This window comes from Corylus avellana, chromosome 11 (genome assembly GCF_965113065.1).
Source record: "Corylus avellana chromosome 11, dhCorAvel1.hap1.2, whole genome shotgun sequence".
NCBI classification, from domain to species: domain Eukaryota; kingdom Viridiplantae; phylum Streptophyta; class Magnoliopsida; order Fagales; family Betulaceae; genus Corylus; species Corylus avellana.
Window position 1 is genome coordinate 18,257,716 of NC_142500.1, and position 21,609 is coordinate 18,279,324.

General features: G+C 34.6%; 3 protein-coding genes and 1 long non-coding RNA gene across 5 annotated transcripts; all 4 read right to left on the bottom strand.

The window, feature by feature from the left end:
- Positions 1-1,374: 1,374 nt before the first annotated feature.
- Positions 1,375-5,062, bottom strand: ABI3 (AP2/B3-like transcriptional factor family protein). 2 transcript variants are annotated; one of them, XM_059575744.2, is made up of 6 exons: positions 3,098-5,062; positions 2,932-3,024; positions 2,739-2,839; positions 2,550-2,602; positions 2,119-2,195; positions 1,375-2,033 (listed from the first exon to the last, which is right to left on the bottom strand). In XM_059575744.2, exons 1-6 carry the CDS (start codon positions 4,718-4,720, stop codon positions 1,872-1,874), a joined length of 2,109 nt encoding a protein of 702 aa, XP_059431727.2. In that variant the 5' UTR covers positions 4,721-5,062; the 3' UTR covers positions 1,375-1,871. The 2 variants fall into 2 exon arrangements, with proteins under 2 accessions (XP_059431727.2, XP_059431728.2); XM_059575745.2 differs by having other exon boundaries at positions 2,550-2,596; positions 3,098-5,061.
- Positions 5,063-9,631: 4,569 nt separating this feature from the next.
- Positions 9,632-10,075, bottom strand: LOC148583181 (S-protein homolog 1-like). Its single transcript, XM_088511603.1, has one exon. It carries the CDS (start codon positions 10,073-10,075, stop codon positions 9,632-9,634), a length of 444 nt encoding a protein of 147 aa, XP_088367729.1.
- A 4,686-nt stretch (positions 10,076-14,761) lies between these two features.
- On the bottom strand, positions 14,762-15,196 carry LOC148583182 (S-protein homolog 1-like). Its single transcript, XM_088511604.1, has one exon. The coding sequence runs from the start codon at positions 15,194-15,196 to the stop codon at positions 14,762-14,764; it is 435 nt and encodes a 144-aa protein (XP_088367730.1).
- A 2,821-nt stretch (positions 15,197-18,017) lies between these two features.
- LOC132164934 (uncharacterized) lies at positions 18,018-18,946 on the bottom strand. The gene is made up of 2 exons (XR_009438465.1): positions 18,814-18,946; positions 18,018-18,353 (listed from the first exon to the last, which is right to left on the bottom strand). It is a non-coding gene; the product is annotated as an uncharacterized LOC132164934 (long non-coding RNA).
- Between the last annotated feature and the right edge of the window lie 2,663 nt (positions 18,947-21,609).

Consider the following 21,609-nt stretch of genomic DNA (forward strand, 5'->3'; position numbering starts at 1 on the left):
CATGACATTCTAATAGTACGTAGTGCAAAATCAGAGTCAGCATATGTTACAACAGCTACTAAATTAAGCAGTACTCTACCACCTCCAAGAATTTAACAAAATGATCAGGAACGACAAAGGGAAAGAGAAAGCAAGCTTTGGTTATATCAATCCAGCTGGACTCCATATATTGCTCACGTCTTGCTACTCAAGTTATCAATGAATTGAATGAAATCTGAATATTTCGAAATATATAAGGTTTCAACTACATACTTAATTTGGGTCATATAATAACCTTTACATGTTTAATGAAATCTATCTTATTACCAATAAAAGTTTTTCTAAGGACGTCCAGATTATTAGTGGCAACACTAAGTCGCCGCTAATAGTAATATATTAGTGGCGACTTTTGTATTGGCGCAAATATTAGACTCAAAAAGAAAAAAATAATTCGCAACAATCTAACTTGTCGCCCTATTGACTCCTCATTAGATTACGAAGAGTTGAAAAAAGGGCAAGCAAAAGTACTATAAGATTAGATCATAAAACCCCTACCGCCTAGATAAAGAGCGAACAAAAGAATCACTTATTATACATAAAAGGAAAGTGGTGACCTAAGTGCACGATTCTGTGAAAAGAGACAGGTTTGGGTCCTGTGATTTTTTTTTTTTTTTAATCAAATAAAGGAGAGTAGGTTACAAGGGATCAAACAACAACAAACAGGTGAGCACCTCGATAACAAAGCCCAAACGAAAAATATTGTATAAATACAAGAGCAAATCCAAAAGGATCAAACAGCAGACAATTGTTTCATCCACGATTCCATTGATCCTGTGATTAATCCCATAGGGTAAACCTTTACGCCTCTGACTAGCCCACAACTCAAAATAGAATTTCTTTTTATCCTAATTAACGTGTTTGACCATGCATGCATACATACGTATGGACATAAATTTGTTTAAACCTTTCGGATGACCCATCAACAATAGTCAAATTTGTTGATAATAAAAGGTGTGGGATGGAAAACACATTAGTCAAACGTTTGATAAATAAGATAAGTCAAGTGATATAAAAAGGAAATGCTACATGCTCTTTTGGTATTCTTCTTTTAATGTCATGTTCTTTTAATGTCATCCTGATCCTAAGTGAATATTATTATTTTTTTTAAAAAAATTAGGCTCTTATTTCTCTCGCATGATTTTTTTTTTTTTTAAATAATATTCACCTAAAATTAGGAATACCGAGAGAACACCTAACATTTTCCATATATAAACTCCAATAGCTACAAGAGCTGACATTTATTTTACGCCCAAAAAGATTTGTCCGGGGCAAAGTAAAAGAAGAGAGAAAATTCTCAAACGAAAAAAAAGATCCAACGACTTCAAAAGAATTGAATGATCGAAGAGCCAAATTAGGTTACAACATGGTCCATTCTTATATATATATTTCTATGAAGCAATACCAAATTAAGTTTGAATGGCAACTTCAAACAAGTGTACGTAGTACAATATTGTGAACTTGATGGACCCCAACACAAATAATTAACACACACACCCCTTTGAGCATACACAAATAATTAACACACACACGCCTTTGAGCATACAGCTATGGAAATACTATGGAAATCATACACCTAATTAACATCTAAAACCTAGAGCCGATCGAGCACCGACTGAGCCAGCCAACCACAGTAAAAGCGTGCCTATTTAGTACTCCTCATTACTCTCTCGGAAGAAGTGGAGGCTTTTTGACTGAGAAGGAATCAAGGGCGGGGTAGCTGCAATCCAACAACTCCATAATATCCTGGCCCTCCATTTGTCCATTCATCTTTTTGCATGAAAGAGAAGTGGCATGCTGTGGGGGGGTTTGTTATGTTATTGCTTCGGCATATCTCACTGCTTTTTGTGCGCGGTGGGTGAAGATGACGCAACATTTGCTCCAGCTGGATTGGTTGCTGCTGCTGCTGCCCCATGCTGGTTTCTCTGCGATTTTCCTGCCCTTTTGCTCTCGGATTTCGGCCCAGCTGGTTGCCGTACCTTCACTCCTCGTATCATCTGTGAGGTTTATTTTATATATTATTCCAATTTTATTTTCCCCAACTTTTAAAATAAATAAATAATCAAGATGGTGCATATTTACATATTTGCCACACTTGACGTCTGAGTAGATGACAATGAAGTCTCCTTCCTGGAGTCCATTGGCCCTCACAAAATCTCCTGGAATAAACAACGAAAATAAGTAAAAAATAAAAATTTATTGAATTTTAATAAATGTTAAATACCCTTTTAGTATTTTTACGTCTTTATTTTTTCCCACATAATTAGGGCTAAATATTAAAATGGCATACCTTCGTTCATCTTTCGTTAATAAAACTACTGGATTTAAGGATGAAAATTCGTTAATAAAATTAACGGAAGGTATCATCTCCGTATTTAAGTTGACCTAGGTATCATGATACAAAATGAAACATAAGTGGAAAAAAATAAAGACATTAAAACCAAGTAGTACTAAAAATGTATTTAACTATTTTAATAAAGCTTTAGAAGGCAAAAAGGCAATTAATTACCCACCTGTGTTTTCAAGCAGATACATCCTGCTCTTATTGTTTGGCCAGTACCTGTAACTCCATGAGAGGGAAAGAGGGGGGAAAAAAAGAAAGAAAGAAGCAGGGATGATTTTGCTTGTGCATGATAAAATGAAGATGAATAAATGAAGGGGAGGCAAAATTAAGATGATGAGTTAGTTAAACCATAGAATACCTGTAGCGCATGTTCCATACACGGGAAGTCCCTATGTCTTCCATGGCAATAGAAATTCCATCTCTGGCCTCCAATTCTGGAAGATGGGTTTCTGCTTCTTTCTGATTAAATTCCAACTCATTAAACCAAATTTTTACTGGCCCTTCAAAAAAATTTCTCAAGTTTATAAAAAAAGAATTAAGAGATTGATTACCTTGGGCAAAACAATTCTTCCAAGATTACCCACATCACTCTGCTTCAATACCTTCTGGAGAAGAAACCTCAAGTTCTTCTCAGGTTTCCATCCCTACTCCATCAATACAATTAAAATGATAAAGATGTCGCAGTAAAAATCAATCATTTATTTTAAGATTACACACCTGTCGTCTATCCGGTGCAACCCGGCCCGGGACATTCTGGGGTTGCATGGCGGTCCGATCGGCCGGATGACACAGTGCCACCTCCACCGGAATCACTGGAGAGGCCGAAGGAGCCCCTGGCCAGTACACCCAGTTGGCCGGATTGGGCTGAGCTGGTGCTGGGGCGGCGGGGGTGCAATTGTCATTCCCAAGCCTTGCATGCTGCTGCTGCTGATGATGATCTGTATTATTCTGGTTGTGATGGTGTCTATGGTGTGACAAGAACCGCCTTTGCCTCGCCATCCTCTTCTTCCTTGCTTCTTTAGTAGCTGAAGACCCTAACCTCACCAGCCTCTCCCCATGCCCATTAAAATATTGTTGATGATAAGGGTATTGATGATGATGATGATTTCCATAGCTTGCAAAAGCTTGGGGAGCCGCCGCCGCGGTGTGAATATTAATATTGTTGTCTGGAAATGTGTTGTAATGAGACACCAGACCAAACTGTGAGGACTCCAGCTGCATGTGATACTCGGTTGCTGCTGTGTAGGGATCACCCATATACCCAACCATCGAAGGATAAGCCGCCGCTGCCGCTGTCGGTTCCGACATATAAGAAGGCGGTGGTGGTGGCGGTGGCTGAGGAATCCATTGGGAGTGGGTGAGGAATCCATTAGGGTTAGGGTTAGGGTTTTGGAGGAGGTCTTGGTAATATTGGTTCGGAATATGAAAATTGGTGGGAGATTCTTTGGTGCGCCTTTTGTGAAGATGGTTAGTTTGAACCCATTCGAGTACAAGTTTCAATAACTGCTTCATGGCCTCCTTTCCTCCACCCAACCGCTTTGCCGCACACTCTATAGTGGCTTTCTTGATCCTCACGCTTCTCAAGTCTTCAGCAGAGACAGATTCTTTGTTTGTTCGAAGCCACTCCAAGAACACCGACGCCATCTCATCTGGGTTATCCTTCGTCGACGAATCTTCATGGATGATGATCTCTTCGTTGTTGTTGTTCTGTAACAGCAGCTGCTCATCGTGTTGTTGCTCTTGGTGTTGGTAATTATCCTCATGATTTTGCTGAAAGATACATGATGGATCAAAGAAATCGTTGCTTTCAACAAGATCCATGTACCCAAAGGTCTCCATCAGATCCATACAATCCATGGCTTCAAAGCTGCTGTTGTTATCAGGCGGCTGAGAGATCTCCATGGAGGCTGCTGGCTGCGGCGGAGGCGGTGGTGCGTCCACTGAATTATGATTGTAATGGTTGTTCTTCTTCTCCACATCTTCCTCTGCATCTGACCTCAGCAAGGCCCAAGAAGCCGCCGAAGAAGACGAAGACGCCGAAGACGACGACGAGGAGCACATGATAGCCTTCACCGGTGCCGGAATCAACGAAGATGACAACGACGACGACATGCAAGGGAAATCCGGGAGAGGAGGGAAGTCATTGTAAAAGATTGAACCATCATGAACATCAGCAAGTAGTTGATGATCTTCTTGAATATCATTCGAAAGCCAGATCTGTCTCTCAACAACACCCAATATTGCTTCTTCTTCCTCCTCCTCTAAACCATCAAACCCACTAGGGTTTTCATCATCATTTCTCCCCCCTGCATGCAGATCTTCACTCTTCATCTCCATCATCTTCCCAAACAATTTACCATACAAAATTCAAAAAAAAAAAAAAAAAAAAAAAAAAAACACTAGAAGAAAGAGAGAAAGAAAAGGATTGTGTTTCTTCTGTGTACGGATGTAGGTGATTAAGGAAGCAGCAGGAGAGAAGGGCCTGCTTTGGCTATCAAATACTCAACAGAGATAAAGAGAATCAACATAAAGCATCTGGGATGGGTGGTCGGATAACAAAAACAATATTAATAATGTTACAAACAAGGAAAGCGACCACTCTTCTCTAAGCTATAACTTTATTATTATCTTAATTGAATTAATTAACACAAGATCAAGAACACGTACAGAATAAAGATATTAGTTAATTTTACAGTAGATTTTATCCGAAAATAACAACGAAGAGAAATAATAATGCAGGGACCATAGGCTCAAATATGGCAAACCAATCAAGAGCATGATGACCGCATTCGGGACACCCACATGGTTAAAACCTATGTGAAACTGATCAACCCCCATGTGTGTTTCTGGTTTGTTCCGAGGAGTTACCTTGTCTCACTCGAGATTCCAAGATAAGTTCAAAACGTTTCTTTTTTCTTTTTTGTTTTTTTGCTTATACATTAACTGCGAGTGAAAGAGAGAGAGAGAGTTTTAGAGAGAAAACCAGAAAACAAAACCTCGTGCCGAAACTTTCTCAGCCTCACTCCGGATTCTGTGCCACCCGCCATATGTTCCCACCTGAATGGTGCCACCATCGGTGCATTCGCCTTTATGAGCAACAGGAGAGAGAAATAGGCGGAGTGAGATCTGTTTGATTTTTTTAAAATATAAGATTCTTACATTTTAAAAATTGGAGTAATTTATTACATTTAGGTCTAAATAAATACAAAGTTTTAGAACATCTTAATCCGAGGAACAGGATCTTCTTCAATCCATTTTAGACCGAAGAATATCCAGTTAATAGTCAGGATCTCTTTAAAGGCCATAAATAAGATATTTGTCCCATTAATAAAAAAAAAAAAAAAAATATTATATATATTGTAAAAAAAATTATAAAACAAAATTATAAAAAATTAAGGAGTGACCAGACCACCCCTAAATGGCCAAACAATTTTTTTTTAGTTTGCGTTTAGGGTGTGGCCAGACCACCCCATGGCCCTTGGGGGTGGTCTGGCCGGCCATTGGGGTGGCTTGAGAGCCACTCCAGCTAAAATGGGGTGGTCTGGCCACCCCCTATGGCCAAGATGAGGTGGCCAGCTATCCCTTATTTTTTTATTAATTTATTTTTATTTTTTTTAATCTGAAATATTATTTTTTTTGTAATAAAACATGTGTCCTCTTTGTGGCTCTAGGATTTCTAAAAAGAAATCTCAGTCATGAACGAATATTCTCCAGAATATTCTCTAGTCCAGTATGGAGAATATCCATAATATACACCATTAGAAGTGGATATTTTTCAGTCCATTATGGAGAATATCTATAATATACACCATTATATAATACTCAATTAACTTTATGAGTATTATATACACCATTAGAAGTATTAACTTTATATTATAACCATAAAATAAATATGGTTAGAGAAAATCATATACAATTGATTAGGTTCTTTCAATTTTATGTGAATGTGTCAAAAAATCATTTTATTATAACAAATCTAATTAAAAAGTGTTATTTTTCTTTTTCTTTTTACCACAAACTTGGAGATTTAGAGTGCTTTTGACATTGCAATTTTGTAGATTAAAAGTAAGAGTTTAAATCAAATCGTAAAAAATGATTGTTCGGAAGTTTTTTTTTTTTTTTTTTAAAAAAGAAATTGCAATTTCAAAACTTAAAAAAAATATATGCTTCTTGAAATTGTATGCAAGTGGTGCATTTTAAAAGGGCATGATTTTAAAATTAAAACTTTGATTTTACCAAACGTTCAAGCTCTTTTAAAAATCAAGTTTTCAAATTGGACGTCTGATATACGTACATTGAAAATCAGCAATTGATTGTTTTCTTTTTTATAATTCGTTGTTGAGCCTAAGGCAAATTTTTATTATCACATTATTCTAATTGTATGACAATTAATATAATAGTCTACTAAAAAGCATTATTATTCTTTTAAATAGCACGTATTGAAATTACATATATATATATATATATATATATATATATATATATATATATATATATCCAAATCAGAACCACGGAGTACTAAACACATGAGTAATTTTAGGAGTCCTACTTGTATCTTACTAAGAATGATATGACTATTAAAATCACTATGCATTGGGCTTATGATTGATCATTATTGAATTTTGATTAAATGATGATTTTAATAGTCACATCATTTATTAGAAATGGGTCTTGGACCTAACTCAACTCAAAAGCTAGCTCAAGAGTTGAAGTTTCCCCTCAACTTATAAATGGCTCATCTCTTTAATACTCAAGCAATGTGGGACTTCCAACACGTCTCCTCACGTGTGGCGGGAGAACATCCAAGCCAACACGTGCGATAATAGGTGATGGTGGGCCACAACCAATTAATTGAGTTAGGCTCTGATACCATATTAGAAATGGGTCTTGGACCTAACTCAACTCAAAAGCTAGCTCAAGAGTTGAGGTTTTCCCTCAACTTATAAATGGCCCATCTCCTTAATACCCAAACAATGTGGGACTTCCAACATCATTCTTAGTAAGACACAAGTAAAACACAAGTAAGCCTTCTAGAATTACTCTTAAACACATTCTTATTAGAATGAAATTCATCTTTTCCAAGGGACACTAAAATACATGCAGCTTTTATTCTTAAACTTTTCAAGGAGACGAGTCATGCATGTTATTTAATTAGGAAGATCGAGAATCTCTAACTCAAAAATTTAAATATATTATTATTTTTTTTTTCTCAATGTACTCATTTTTTTGGAAATCATACGTAATAATTAATTAAAAAAACTGGTAAGAACAAAAGGGATCCACAAACAACCCTAAAAGACAAGGTGACCTAAAACCCCAAGCGGACAAAACTTACATGCGTCTACAAGCTAGGAAGCAAAAGGACAAACAAAACTAAAAAAATTCATCAGAAAAATCCCAAGAACCAGTTAGAAAACAATGACTACTGGAAAAGTCACGATGGATCGTTGTTAAAATAGTTGACTTTGAATCTAACCCAAAACAAAATTTCTAAAAAAATCTTTGTTTCTCCTTCAACACTCTACCATTTCTCTCACTCCAAATGCATTTATTGCATGCCATCAAACGCAACTTCGCTTTAATAAGAGTCAAACCAAACACGTCAAAGATCAAGACACTCAATCATTTAAGCGAGAGAATCAATTAACTTTAATCTAAAAACTTAAGCTAATAAATTTAAGTTCCCTAATTAATTAATGTATATTAATTATAGTTTTCGTTTTTAGAGTACTCGTCAAATTAACCTTAACACGTGGTCACAATATATAATATCGATCTCCAGAGAGAGAGAGAGAGAAGAAAAGAGTGACTACCTTCCTATTGGTATCACACAATTGGTTTGTCATGATTCGTCGGTGAAGCGGCGGAGTTCGTAGTTTTCTGCTACGTGGCGTCGCAGCTCTGACGTAACCAACTTTAATCCTTTTCTCTTCCCTTTCAATCCGTCTTTATCTGAACGGGGCAGCGGATGGATTCAAATGCACAGACAGGAATTCAAATCTGACAGACATGTCGAGTGTTGCCGCGTTGTAAGTTATCTGTCTCTCATTGGTGGGATGATATTCAAGAAGAAGAAAAAGTGAGTTAAAAACTTAAAATAAAATACCATCTAGGGCTTTTAAATTCATTTTTCCGTACGTCGGAGTAAGGTTTGGATTTTATTTCGTCTGACTTTGGAGACGGTGGGCTATATATCTCTCTCACGTGGGTGCAGTGATGATGCCATTGTGCCCACCAATATCATTGGTCGAATCTGAAGGCCTCTTTCTTATAAAACTATCAAAAATCAAAATCACTCGGGATATTCTTCGAGATGTTGATCAGTTTATACGTTTATTGTAAAAAAGTGAATGAGAATTGAAGTAGCATTTTCTCAACATTATTCCAGAAAGAAAAAGAGATATATATATATATATATATATATATATATATATATATATATATATATATAGAGAGAGAGAGAGAGAGAGAGAGAGAGAGAGATAACAAAGATTACGCTGTTAAGGAAAAGACAAAATGCTTAAATATATTATTGATTTTTGTATATTCGAAAATGGAGAAACTGACAACAAAGTTAGCTGTCTCCTTCATGGCTTCACACCTTCTGCTCATAATATCCAATGATCATCGCTAAGCAGAAGTTGCCAAAATATGAATGTGAAAACATTTTTTGGCCAATTTTTTCTTATTTAATTGTATTTTAATTGATTTTAGAACCAATTAAAATGAAGACTTACACCTGTTATCCCACTGAAATTAAAATTTTCAAAGTTCAATATCATAGTAAATCTTCATAAGTGTTGAAACTGGTGGCTCATATTAATACCAGTGGAAGGCCAAGTAGACTGGAGCAGAGTGAACGTCGCAATATCGATATTAACGGAGCGGGAGTATTTTGAGAATTTTCTTAATTAATTAGTCCATACAAGTAGGGTTTATGGTTTTTCTATATATATGTATGGTATAACCTTGAATCATTAAGAGTAAAAATACAGCCGCCTCTCTGTGGACGTCGGTAAATTGCCGAACCACGTTAAATCTGTGTTTCGATTCTCTCTTTTTAATTTTATATTGTTCATCAATTATTGTGCATGGTAACAACAATAAGATTATTTTAGTTACTTGGACCTAATATTTGGATATTTCATTTAGCTTATTCAACGAAAATAAGCAATATTACATATATAATTAGTGTCAAAATAGAGAAACATAATATATAGGGATATATATTATGAGATCGATCTTCAACATTTATTCTCCTAGTTCCCATATGTACATAAGTGTATCAGTATTGTTTTTTCGGATGTTTCGCAAGTAAATTCCCTCATCTTTTGCAGTCCAAATGCAATTTCCATAATTGCAACATTGAGCAAACCAATTATATAAATCATTACTCTGTTCCAAAAACACATCAAATTCTGCAAAAACATCCTTTTCCTTGCGCATGTAGCACCAGTAAAGTGTTGTCCCCCATACGTTTGGCATGAAGTGCCAAGAAAATTCAGCCCCGACCACAAGATTGTGAATTCCTAAATCATTGTCTTCCGACTTACAATGAAGAAACAACGCATTTCCGCTGCTCAATCCATTAACAACATGAACATCCCATCTAAGAAATTCCTGAGATGATGATCGTCCAAAGGCTAGCGCCAAAGCAAGCAAGAAAACCAGTAAACCTCTGTGAGTAATTACCATTGTTTTAATTAGCTGCTCTTGTGTTGATCATGAACTATAATTAATTATTTAGAAAATTAATAAATGAAAGTGATCGATGGCACCTACCAATTAACAAGTTCTTGTTTTAATTAGTAAATACTAACAACAAATTTAGTTTAGCTGTTTCAAATTGTGCAGTTTGAAAAACTAGTGATTTTAAAAAACGAACTAAGCAATAGGTAAATATAATATAATAAACACGATGATATTTTTGTAATGCCACCCTAGAGGGTCCTCTGTGATCTATTTATAATCAGTTGTACACGATATACATATGAGAGTTGAATTTCAAAATACAAATGAACTTGTATGGCTATATATAAATAGAACTTGTATGGTTTGATTTGTATTTTTTTTTTTAAATAAAAAAATTAAGGTTGACTAGATCATACCATGTCAAATGTGTAGTATCTGACAAAATAATAATAATAATAATAAAATAGAAAAATAAAAATAATAACGAAAATAAAATAAACATGTCAGGTAAACTGCCACATGTTAATTTGTATGGGATTTATACTGAAATTTCTTGTGTCTTTAACAACACTCTAATTAACCATAACACAATTCTCCATATCTTGTTTATAGAGGCATGTGTTTTTTAAGTGACGTGTTTCTTAATCATAAAGGAACATGCTTTTTTTTTTTTTTTTTTTTTTTTTTCAAGCTATTAAAAAGACACGTGATGTCTTTAAAGGTTTGGTTTGTAAAAATTTTATACAAATCAGAAATTTTTGTCCATATTGAAAAGGAGTAGATAGAACTGTAATTTTGTATTTCACCAATTAATCTCATTTAAGCCACAAAAGAAAGTGTTTGGGAACCCTCTTATTAATTCGCATTTCAAAAAGGATAGATTTTTTAAATCCAAAATCTTATCAACAAGAAACAATCTGACTTGCCCCTTTCAACTCATGAAACAACAAAGACATCAGCTGGAGTCAATTATCGCTACTAATTAATTGACTGCTAAGGTTGAGAGGATTCTTCTTCCCCTTCTACTTTTTCCTCCTACCCTCTTCCTCGCTTCTTAGTTTTTTTCTTTATGTTTGTAGGTATTCTCCGACCAGATCAACAACTTCAGGGTCTCCGCTATGCGTCCGTCAGCCTTCTACCATGTTGTGCCGCTCATCTCCTCCCTAGATGCTACTACTGCTTGCTGATTGTTTGTTTGTGTTTTTTGTTTTGAATAAGAGGTTTATTCTCTCTAGATCTGCCATCATGAATGAGGAGAAATAATTAGGTGTGAGAGATTATTTTTGATGTCCTGGATGATTAGGTGTGAGGGTTTATCTCTCACGGCTGGTTTAAATAAATTTTGTTAAGAAATTTGGCTACTCATGTCTTAGATCTACTCGGAGCAGATTTGCTCTTTTTAACTATATTTGTACATGAGTTAACAAAAGATTGAAGTCATAGATAACACCTGATTGTAAGAATTTTTTTTTTGTATTTATGACTTTGTAACCTCATAACATGTATGTGGCTATGATTTTTGTAGAGCTTTTTCCTTTGTGCTGTAAGAGCTTTATGCTCGTGATTTTTAATCAATGAAATTATCATATTTTCGTTTTAAAAAAATAATAATAATTATGGCTACTAATTACAAAGTCAATTAGATAGAAAAAGTAATTATCGCCACTACATTACAAATAAAATTGAAATATATATAAATAGTACCTTAAGAACCAATTAATTAAAGTCAGGACCCACACCTGTAATCCCACTGACATATATATATATATATATATATATATTTCAAATTATCGCACAAGCCCAGACTATTAATTTATAATGCGAACCATTCTTTCAATTCATATACATCCTTAGCTAACCCTAATGGTTTATGTACATTTGTATGCAAAATAGTTAATCAAAACCTAATTTTTCTAACTTAACTAGTTAACTACTTTTAAAACCTACATATATCAGCTTAACTAAACTTCTTCTTTATTTTTATTAAAATAATATTTTTAATTTTTTTTACATTCATTTTGGTTAAAAATCATTTTCACCAAAAACACCAAATAAATTGAACACCGTTACCGGTACAGGCACATGCCATCCACCCGTTAACCACCATACTACTTGGCCACCATCAAACACATCATCACCAAAAATCACCCAGTCATCACACTGAAATCAAAAACAATAATGTTCGCCAATTTAAGGATTTTCTTTGCCATTTTGGCTATAAAATAAGGAAATGGTTAAACCATTGCGAGCGCTTTAAGTGAAGAATACTTCTTGGGAGCAAAATTTCCTAGAAAATTTTCAATTCCAAGTGAATAAAGAAGATATTATTTCTGCAAAACTACTTGAAAATACAAGATTAATTAAGCATCCCAAAACTTGACATAGAATGGGCCTTAAAACAATCGAACCCTTAAAAACGAATGTAAAGTACTACTTAACTTTCACAAAAGATTTATTGTAGAAAATTAACTAAAAAGTTGCTTCCTAGCTTATTTATTTACCTTAAAAATTATTATTCTTTGGTTCCCACTTAAATTTGAAGCGATGTTCACTATGCTCATAACTGTACAAATAAATTCCATCCTCTTTAAACATCCACAAGCAATTTGATTTCCCACAGTCCCTATCGATGAACTTTTCATCATCAGCCGCAAATACTTCGAAGGAATGCTCTCCACTCTCCCACCACATATTGCACCACACTACAATAATAAAATTTTTTGATCACAGACCATTAGTAACGTGTATATGGTGTTAACACGTTACTAAAGTTTAGCAACGTGTCTATGGTAACGTGTCTGACGTGTTATGAAATTGGACGTAACTATTTTAACTTTTGTAACATGTCAGATTCTGACACGTTACCATATATCGTAACGTGTCATAGTCTGACACGTTACCACGTACATATGGTAACGTGTCAAATTTTTTTGTAGTGCCAGTAGAGCATGGTACCCCAAAAGTTGACGCGAAAGTGCCGTTGGAACTCCTCGTTTACACTGATATGATGGAAGCCAAGATCATCTTGCTTCGACTTGCAATGAGCTTCTAGGGTATTATTTTTTAACCCATTGATAATGTGAACATTTGGAATTTTTCCAAGATAGCGTTGGCGATGAGTGGTTGACTCGTGATCGTCATCATGCAGAGAGCTGCCAAGAGTGATGAACTGAGGGAACGGCTCATTTTTTTCTGAACGCGGCTTAAATGATTTGAAATGCTTCACATGCAGAGAGCTGCCAAGAGTGATGAACTGAGGGAAGGGCTCATTTTTTTCTGAACGTGGCTTAAATGATTTGAAATGCTTCAAATCCTACTTATAACATGGGGATAAGATTATAAGAAAGAAACTCATTTTCGTTTGAATAATATTATATGGTATTTTATTCAATAATTTCCCAATTTTACATTTTACATATACATGTCCATATATAGAGACAAAAGATTAAAACGTTTGAACAATAAAAGGAAAGTCATTAATTAAGATGGATTGTGTGATGATTTGGTTCTTTCTTGTTTGGTGAGATTTTATTAATGAAAAATGTTTATTTTCATTCTCGATGTTACAAGAAGATATTGGATAAGGATGACGTGCAAATTCCGTGAGCTTATATACGAGGAATGCTACATTTACTTTAATTTCTTTACACAATTTTATCATATTCATAGGTGGCTTTTAAAACCATAATTGGATCAAAATCTAATAAATATCATCTCATATCCAATTATGGTTTTAAAAGCCATCTATGAGTGAAAAAATTGTGTGAAAAAATGAGAATAAGTGTATCATTATTTACTTATATATATATCATCAGAGACTACGTAAACACATGCATCTTCAATTTTATTTATTTAGTGTAAGTAGGCACCTTCACATTTTGATGTAGGATTTTCAGTAAAGCTATATATCATACTAATATTTTATAAGTATCACACTATGCTGACGTTAGAGGTGAACAAGTGAGGTGGTTATTAATCGCTAATAACGGTTGATCTCATAAACACAAATAACAGCAACCGGATCACCGCATGATCATCTAGACTGGTTGCAGTTACTGGTTATAAGAATTGAGCAAATGAATTAATAACTGGCGCAGGATGACTCAGAAAATTGTACCACTGATTTAAGAAGACTTTCTCACCCATGAAAGCAATAAGCACTACAGCTGAGGTGTAGTGACTAGAAGGCCATGGATATACCCTATGCCAACCCCAACCCACTCCCACCCCCCCCCACAGCCATAATTAGGTGGTCCCCAAAAAAATAACATTTGGTATATATTTTTATTGAAAGAGGCGTGATGCATAGATTTGTTTACACACTTTCTTTTCTTTTCTTTTATTTATTTATTTATTTATTTTTAACTTATAATAAAAAGTACGATAGATATGCGTTCAAGATTTGATTTTTTTTTTTTTTTTGACATGTCCCCACAAGAGGAGGAGAGAGAGATTCGAACTAATGACATCCGTTTCATTAGGCATGATCCCAGCCGATTAAGTTACCTCTTGGGGACGTTTTGAAATTAAATTACAATGAAGAATCCCTCACGTACATATCCCCAGACGTTATTGCTTTAGTTACAACATTATATATATATATATGATGATTAAGGGAGAATATGAAGATTATAGTTTTATTAATTATGTGATTGTATAACGTTCGTTGGAGCTTTAATTTAGCATAAATTATTGCCCCGGTTCCCACTTATGTACAAAATCATCACTTTTGTTTGGGATGTTTCGCAAGTAAATCCCATCATCTCTTGCAATCCAAGTGCAAGTTTTATGGTTGCAGCTACGAGCAAACGAATTATATCCATCATCACTTTGCGACAGAAATGCATCGAACCATTTGTGATCCTCGTTGTTGCGCAGGTAGCACCAGTAAAGAGTTGTCCCCCACACGTTTGGTGTGAAATCCCAAGAGAATTCTGCTCCGACAGCAAGATTGTGGATTCCCAGATCATTGTCTTCCGACTTACAATGAAGAAACAGCGTATTTCCGCCGCTCAACCCATTAACAATGTGCACATTCCATGTCAGAAATCCCTCAGATGAGCATGATCTAATGGCTAAAGCCAAAACAAGAAAGAAAACCATTGAGCCCCCTAGAGTTTTCATTGTTTTGCTGGATAAATAAACAAAATGTAGCCACAGGAAAAGGAGAATATAGAAGAAATTATTATTATTATTATTATTCTTTTTGGGGTCTTTGTGTATATATATCTATTGTGCATTTATATATAAGGGGGTATTTATACAAAAAAAAAAAAAAAAAAAATTCCAAGAACAAAATCTGGTGATTTTACTATTTTTGGTTGGTGGGAAATGGTTTATTGTTATGGTGGTCAACAAACTCTAGTGATTTACTATTTTTTGTTGGTGGAAAATCCTTCATTGGTTTGGAGGTTAGTGAGATTGTATCCCTTTTTAAGTTCCACCAGATTAGCACTTTCATTCATACTCCCCTCAAGGAGTCAAGCTGTCAAGGTACTATAGGATACATAACAAATCTATTTTGTTAGTTGAAAAAAAAAAAAAAAAAAAATCTGTTTTGTTAGTTGCAAAACATAATAGAAAAAATAAGTTTGTTTAGTTTTGCGATTTCGAATCTAGCGTGGTTTTGAAAAATAGTGATTTCAAAATGATTTTTAAAAACCTAATTAAGTAGCTGGTAAAATTGTGGTTGGAGATTCAAAATTGCGGTTTGGTTTTTAAAATTGTGCATTTTTAATGAAACACTCTTACATGCAATTTAAAAACATGAATTTTTGCCGAAATTAAATATTGTTGCATGCCAAAGGTGCCTTCAAACCCCAACCTCCTTTACCTCCTTTACCACCGGTAGCTGTGGTTCAGTGGTCTCAAGAAAATCTCTGTGAGGTTTAGGCATGTATTAGGGCGTGGGTTTGAATTTTCACCAATGAAGAATCACTCACATAAGCCTGATTGGTATTAGCCGCATTAAGAATACACTAATATTCTGGTGAGGCTGGGTTAGGCTATGGTTTAATTGATTTTGAGGAAGCGCTTGCAGTTCCCGTCTAGCCCCTCTTGAGCAATTTCCAACGGGTAGGTGCTACTATGGTAATGCCCAAATAACTTAGCCACAGTTCTTTTTTTTTTTTTTTTTTACCCAAAGCTTGCTTGGTACAACGTTGTGTGTGTTGTTCTAAATGTTTGTGTAGTCTTTATGTGAGATATTATTTATTTATTTAAATATTTTCACTTATTCTTTTGGAAAATTGAATGATCCGCCATGTTTTATACCTTACGAGATTAACCAAATTTGTATTTCTGGATTGCACATACACACATTAAGGATGGCATTGGTGGATAATGTCTAAGATTGTGTTGGGAAGTATAACTTTTAAAGTTAAAAAGAGCTTTTTAGAAGAAAAAAAAAAATACTTCAATTTTTGGTTTTTCTCAAAAGTGTATTTTAACAATTTTTAAAATAAAAAAGTCAAAGAATATTTTTGAAATTTTTTACCAAACATACCATAATGCTGTTAAGAAAGATGTGGAGTTTAGCCTGGCAGATATATATTTTTTAAAACGAAATTCTTGGGTTCAATGATTGATTGATTTGTTTCTTTTAAACAATTCATTGATTAAAATTTAGGTGAACAAAGCACCACATTTTTTGTTGATTTGGTTTAGGCTTTTGGGTTGTGGATGTAAACGCTATCCTGGCTTTTGGGTCGAGGAAGATGAGTTTTGGCTTGAGGTTCTCTATCTTCAATGCCGAGGAATAAGAGTTACCTATGCATTGATTTGAGTCTGTTTGGCGCAAATTTCCCGTTTAATTTGAAAATTAGTCATAGGTTAGTGGATTTTGTTTGAGTTTGGATTGTAATATGTCATCTTTGACGATTGTAACCTCATAACTTCGGCTATGGTTGCTTCAGAGCTTTGCTTTGTGTTGTTTGAACTCAATTAATGAGATTGAATTGTTTCAAAAAAAAAAAAATATATTTATATTTTGAGATAATTATATATGAATGCTACGGTAGCATTAATGTGTAATAATTATAAAATAAAAATATAATTTTTAACATTTTTCAAATAAAATAGTCACGGTGACTGCATTTATGGTTCGACCCAGTCAATTGATCGAGCCTTAAATTTTTACAATTTTGTGTTGGTCTTTAATTGTTTTAAAAACTTGCAATAAGAAAGGTTACAAAATTAATACTGATTAACATAGCATATATATGCCATTTAAAAGTCACATACATTTTGATTTTGATTTTCAATTAAATAGTGTAACAAAAGCAAATTCCCATTGCCTCCCTCCCCTCACGTTTATGTTGCTTGCTTTTGAGGGGTTGAGGATAATACTGAAAAGAGATGATGCGTTTGGCGCTATTTTCATTATTTTTCCTATCTATTTATTGTCCTATATTTTTTTAAAAACACTTTTATCAAGTGGGTCTCACAAATTTAATTATAAATTTATACATTTTTTAATACAAAGATTGACAAAAGATATGTAGAAGAATGAAAACAAACATTTCTTCATTGAAAATAAGTAGCTATAATATAGAGCTTGCCAATATTGACTTCTTTAAATCAGGATTTTGTCAATATCCTTATTGTTAAACTAATGATTAAGTGATTAAATTTATCTATTCCTATCAGCTCAAGTTTCTTTTGGAATAATTGGTAATTTAACATGGTAACAGAGCCAAAGGTCTCGGGATCGAACCTTGACTCCGTCAATTCGCCCCTTATTTAAATTAAATATTTCAAGTGTTGGGCCTCATCTATTAAAAGAGAGTTTGAGCCCATACGTGAGGGAGAGTGTTAAAGTAATGATTAAGTGATTAAATTTACCTCTTTCTATCAGCTTAAGCTTTTAGGATAACTGGTAATTTAACACTTATTCCATATTAGTAGAAATTTCAAGCAATTAAGCATTTAAGGGAAATGAAGAAAAAGATAAAAAGTGGTGCAATAGATTCCAATAACTTGTTTTCACAGAAGGTTACAACTCAAAGCCACGCCAAGCAATACTATAACACTTGGAATTATAATCATTCTTCCAAAGCTAGCCTATTTTATTACACCTTATTCTATATTTTTCAATGAAAACTATATATTTATTTATTTTTTGTGTTATTACAGCAGCAAGCCATGTCTTTGCGCGCGCGGCTAGGGCCCATACAAACACCCCCCTTTGGGTATCCCTTCTTGATGCAATTCTGGTTGCAGTCACTTGTACATATTCCTACGCAGAGTGGTACTGTATACAATGCGGCTACAGGCTCTGCCACTAAACCAATAATATTTATAATACCAATAGCATGCAACATGAGAATTTTTTTTTTTGTTTTTTTGTTTTTAATATTGCCAAAAATATTAACATTTTAAAACAAAATCATAAAAAGCATTCCATTTAAAAGTGGGTTAATTGAAATAAATGGGAGTTTGAAATCATGGGTGCGTTTTAGCTAGAATATGGACAATTCATTTAAAAACGTATTTAAAGGTTTGGCAAAATTACGGTTTGACCTAACCTTTAAAATCAATATAGTTTAACCTTTATGGGTTTTCAAATTGAAATTTTTAAAAAATGTATTTCCAAGCAATTTATTTTCTGTAATTTGGTTTAAAATCACAATACTAATCACTGAGAGTCGAAGCAAATCTTGATAGTCATGATTCTTCTATGTTTTTGTTTTCTCAAAAGTTTTTGTGTTGCTCAAAGTATGAGATAAGGAGAGGAATTTTACCTGAAGCCAAAAGGAAAGCAATGCAAAGAATCCCCAGGAAGCAGCGGCCATTGACAGGCAAAACGAAACCAGATGAAGACATTATGTGAAGGAATATTGATGCCTAGCTACTTGCACTTTCTTTGTTAATGGATGGGATGGGGTGAAGCCGAAAGTAAACCATATATATATATATATCTCCGAATCTCTATTGAATTGAGTGATTAATAGGACTTAAAACACTGCCATAAAAGATAAGATTGAATTTTTAATGTTTTTCATATTCATATCTGTCTTTAATTTTCTTTGATTTCACGGAATTTATGGCCATTTAATTTCCAAATCATGTTGATAAAATTTTAAATTAATAGGGGAATAATGATATAAGTCTTCTTAGAGTCCTCCTAGAGTCATCCCAAATATGATGTGGCTTTTAAAATCACCGTTGAATTTGAGATGTGATTTATTGACTTTTGATCTATTGGTGATTTTAAAAGTCACATCACATTTATGATGATTCTAGGAGGATTCTTGGAAGACTTATAGCATTACTCAGAATTTACCTCAAAAAAAAAAATAATAATAAATAATAGGGAATAAAGTAAAGTCGGAAAAACTGCTGGAAATATTTTCAGAAAAATAAGTGTATATATAATTATGGATCCGGCTTTAATAACAGTATGTATGTTGTAGTTTAAGCAACGGTTAAGATTGAATCTCTCAAAATCTTTTTTCATTTTCTCTCTCCTATTAAAAGCTTATAAAAATATGTCAACTTTAAGATTCAATCTTAATCGTTGCTTACACTACAACATACATGTTGTTATTACAGCATGTAAGCCAGATCCATTCATTATATACATGTTATATTATTAATTATGGATGAGAGTTTGTAAGCCATATAATAAAATGAAGATCATGATCCCCTCGAATTCTCTAATTATGAATTCAAGTTTATCAAATTTCTAAATCTAGCCGTTCATCATGTCTAAGGTTTAAAAAAAATGCAATGTTTTTTGGTCTTATTAAGGAAACAAAATAACTTGTTTTCTTCCAAAAATAAAAAAGCAACGCACAAATGTGTTAGAGATAAAGACGATATTAGAGAAGACCACTTCAAAGATAAGCCACAAGAGGAATCAAGATCAAGAAGGAGATAATGTTTTTCTTCTATATTATCTCCTCATATATTTATCTCTTTATTTATCTTATATCCTAAGAGATAACATTGTACTCTAAGCAGGACTCTAGTATCATATTCAAATTCTCTTGTAAAGATTATATAGAATTCAAACTGTACATTACTCTATATAATAAACGTGATATTGTGCTGTTTAGGTATTCAAGCCTAAAGCACTTTCAATATATTTCATGGTATCAGAGCTCCTCTAAAAGCTCACGCTTATTTTGATTTTATGGCTTCCAAAATGACGGCTGCTTCATACACATTCCCAAACGTGTCTCATCTAGTTTATGTTAAACTAGATCGCAGTAACTACATTCAGTGGTTAACGCAAATTGAGCCTGTTCTTAAGGCCAATGATTTGATGGGTATCGTTGATGGTAAAGAACCGTGCCCACCAACACATCTTCCTGCCTCCTCCGACAAAGAAGAGCCAGAAATTAATCCTTCTTATTCTCTTTGGGTTAAGAAGGATCAATCTATCCTCAGTTGGATCAATGCTACACTCTCTGAGTCGGTATTGTCCACTGTTTATGGCATCCACACGTCTCATGAGGTGTGGCGTCTTTTTTCCACCAGGTTTGCTTCTCTTTCCAGAACACGGCTTGCCCAAATAAAACGTGAATTACAAACTCTCCAACAAGGGAATAGCACGTGCACTGCCTTCATGGACTCTGCCCAAAGTTTGGTCAATAGCTTATGTGCTATTGGGCAACCCGTATCTGATGAGGACTTCATCAACTACATTATGAATGGCCTTCATGCTGCCTACAACCCATTTGTACTCAACTTTTCTTGTGCATCTCGTAAAGGGTCCCTCACTTTTGCAGAATTTCAGGCTGAACTCCTTTCATTTGAGCATCTCCTGCATGCACAACAACAACTTGTCCAACCTGACAATTCGGTGGCCTTCATGTCCAACAAATCACCAAGCTCTTCCTTCCCAAAGAAGCGTCGTCCTCCCTTCCGCACTACTTACTCACGGAAGCCCACCTCCAATACATCTCCAATTCAACGTGGTACCACACCACAGCCCACATCTCCTGCTTCTCTATCCCGCCCACCTTGCCAAATTTGTGGCAAGACTAGTCATCAAGCGCTAGATTGCTTCCACCGTATGGACTATGCCTATCAAGGTCGCCATCCTCCTGCACAACTAGCTGCAATGGCTGCCCATCCCACCAACCAGCCTAATGATGACTCTCCATGGTTTGCGGACAGTGCTGCTAATCTTCATCTCACACCTGCACTTGAGAAACTTCAATTTACTGAACCATATGTTGGGTCTGATGATATTGCTGTGGGTAATGGTTCAGGTTTGCAAATAAAGAACATTGGATCTCTCTCTTTTCAAACTCCCAATGCTACCTTACATTTACCTAAAGTCTTTCATTGTCCTACAGCTATTGCCAATCTTTTGTCCATTAATCAATTTTGTAGAGATAATAAATGTTTCTTCATTTTGACTGACTCTCATTATTTTGTAAAGGACAACCACACGGGCAACACCCTGCTAGAAGGTCGGAGTGAAGGGGGTCTCTATCCCATAACCACGACCAAGGCTGCTCTTAATAAATCTCGGATTCACATGGCTATGATTGGTATTAAAACTTCTGCAAGTGTGTGGCATTCAA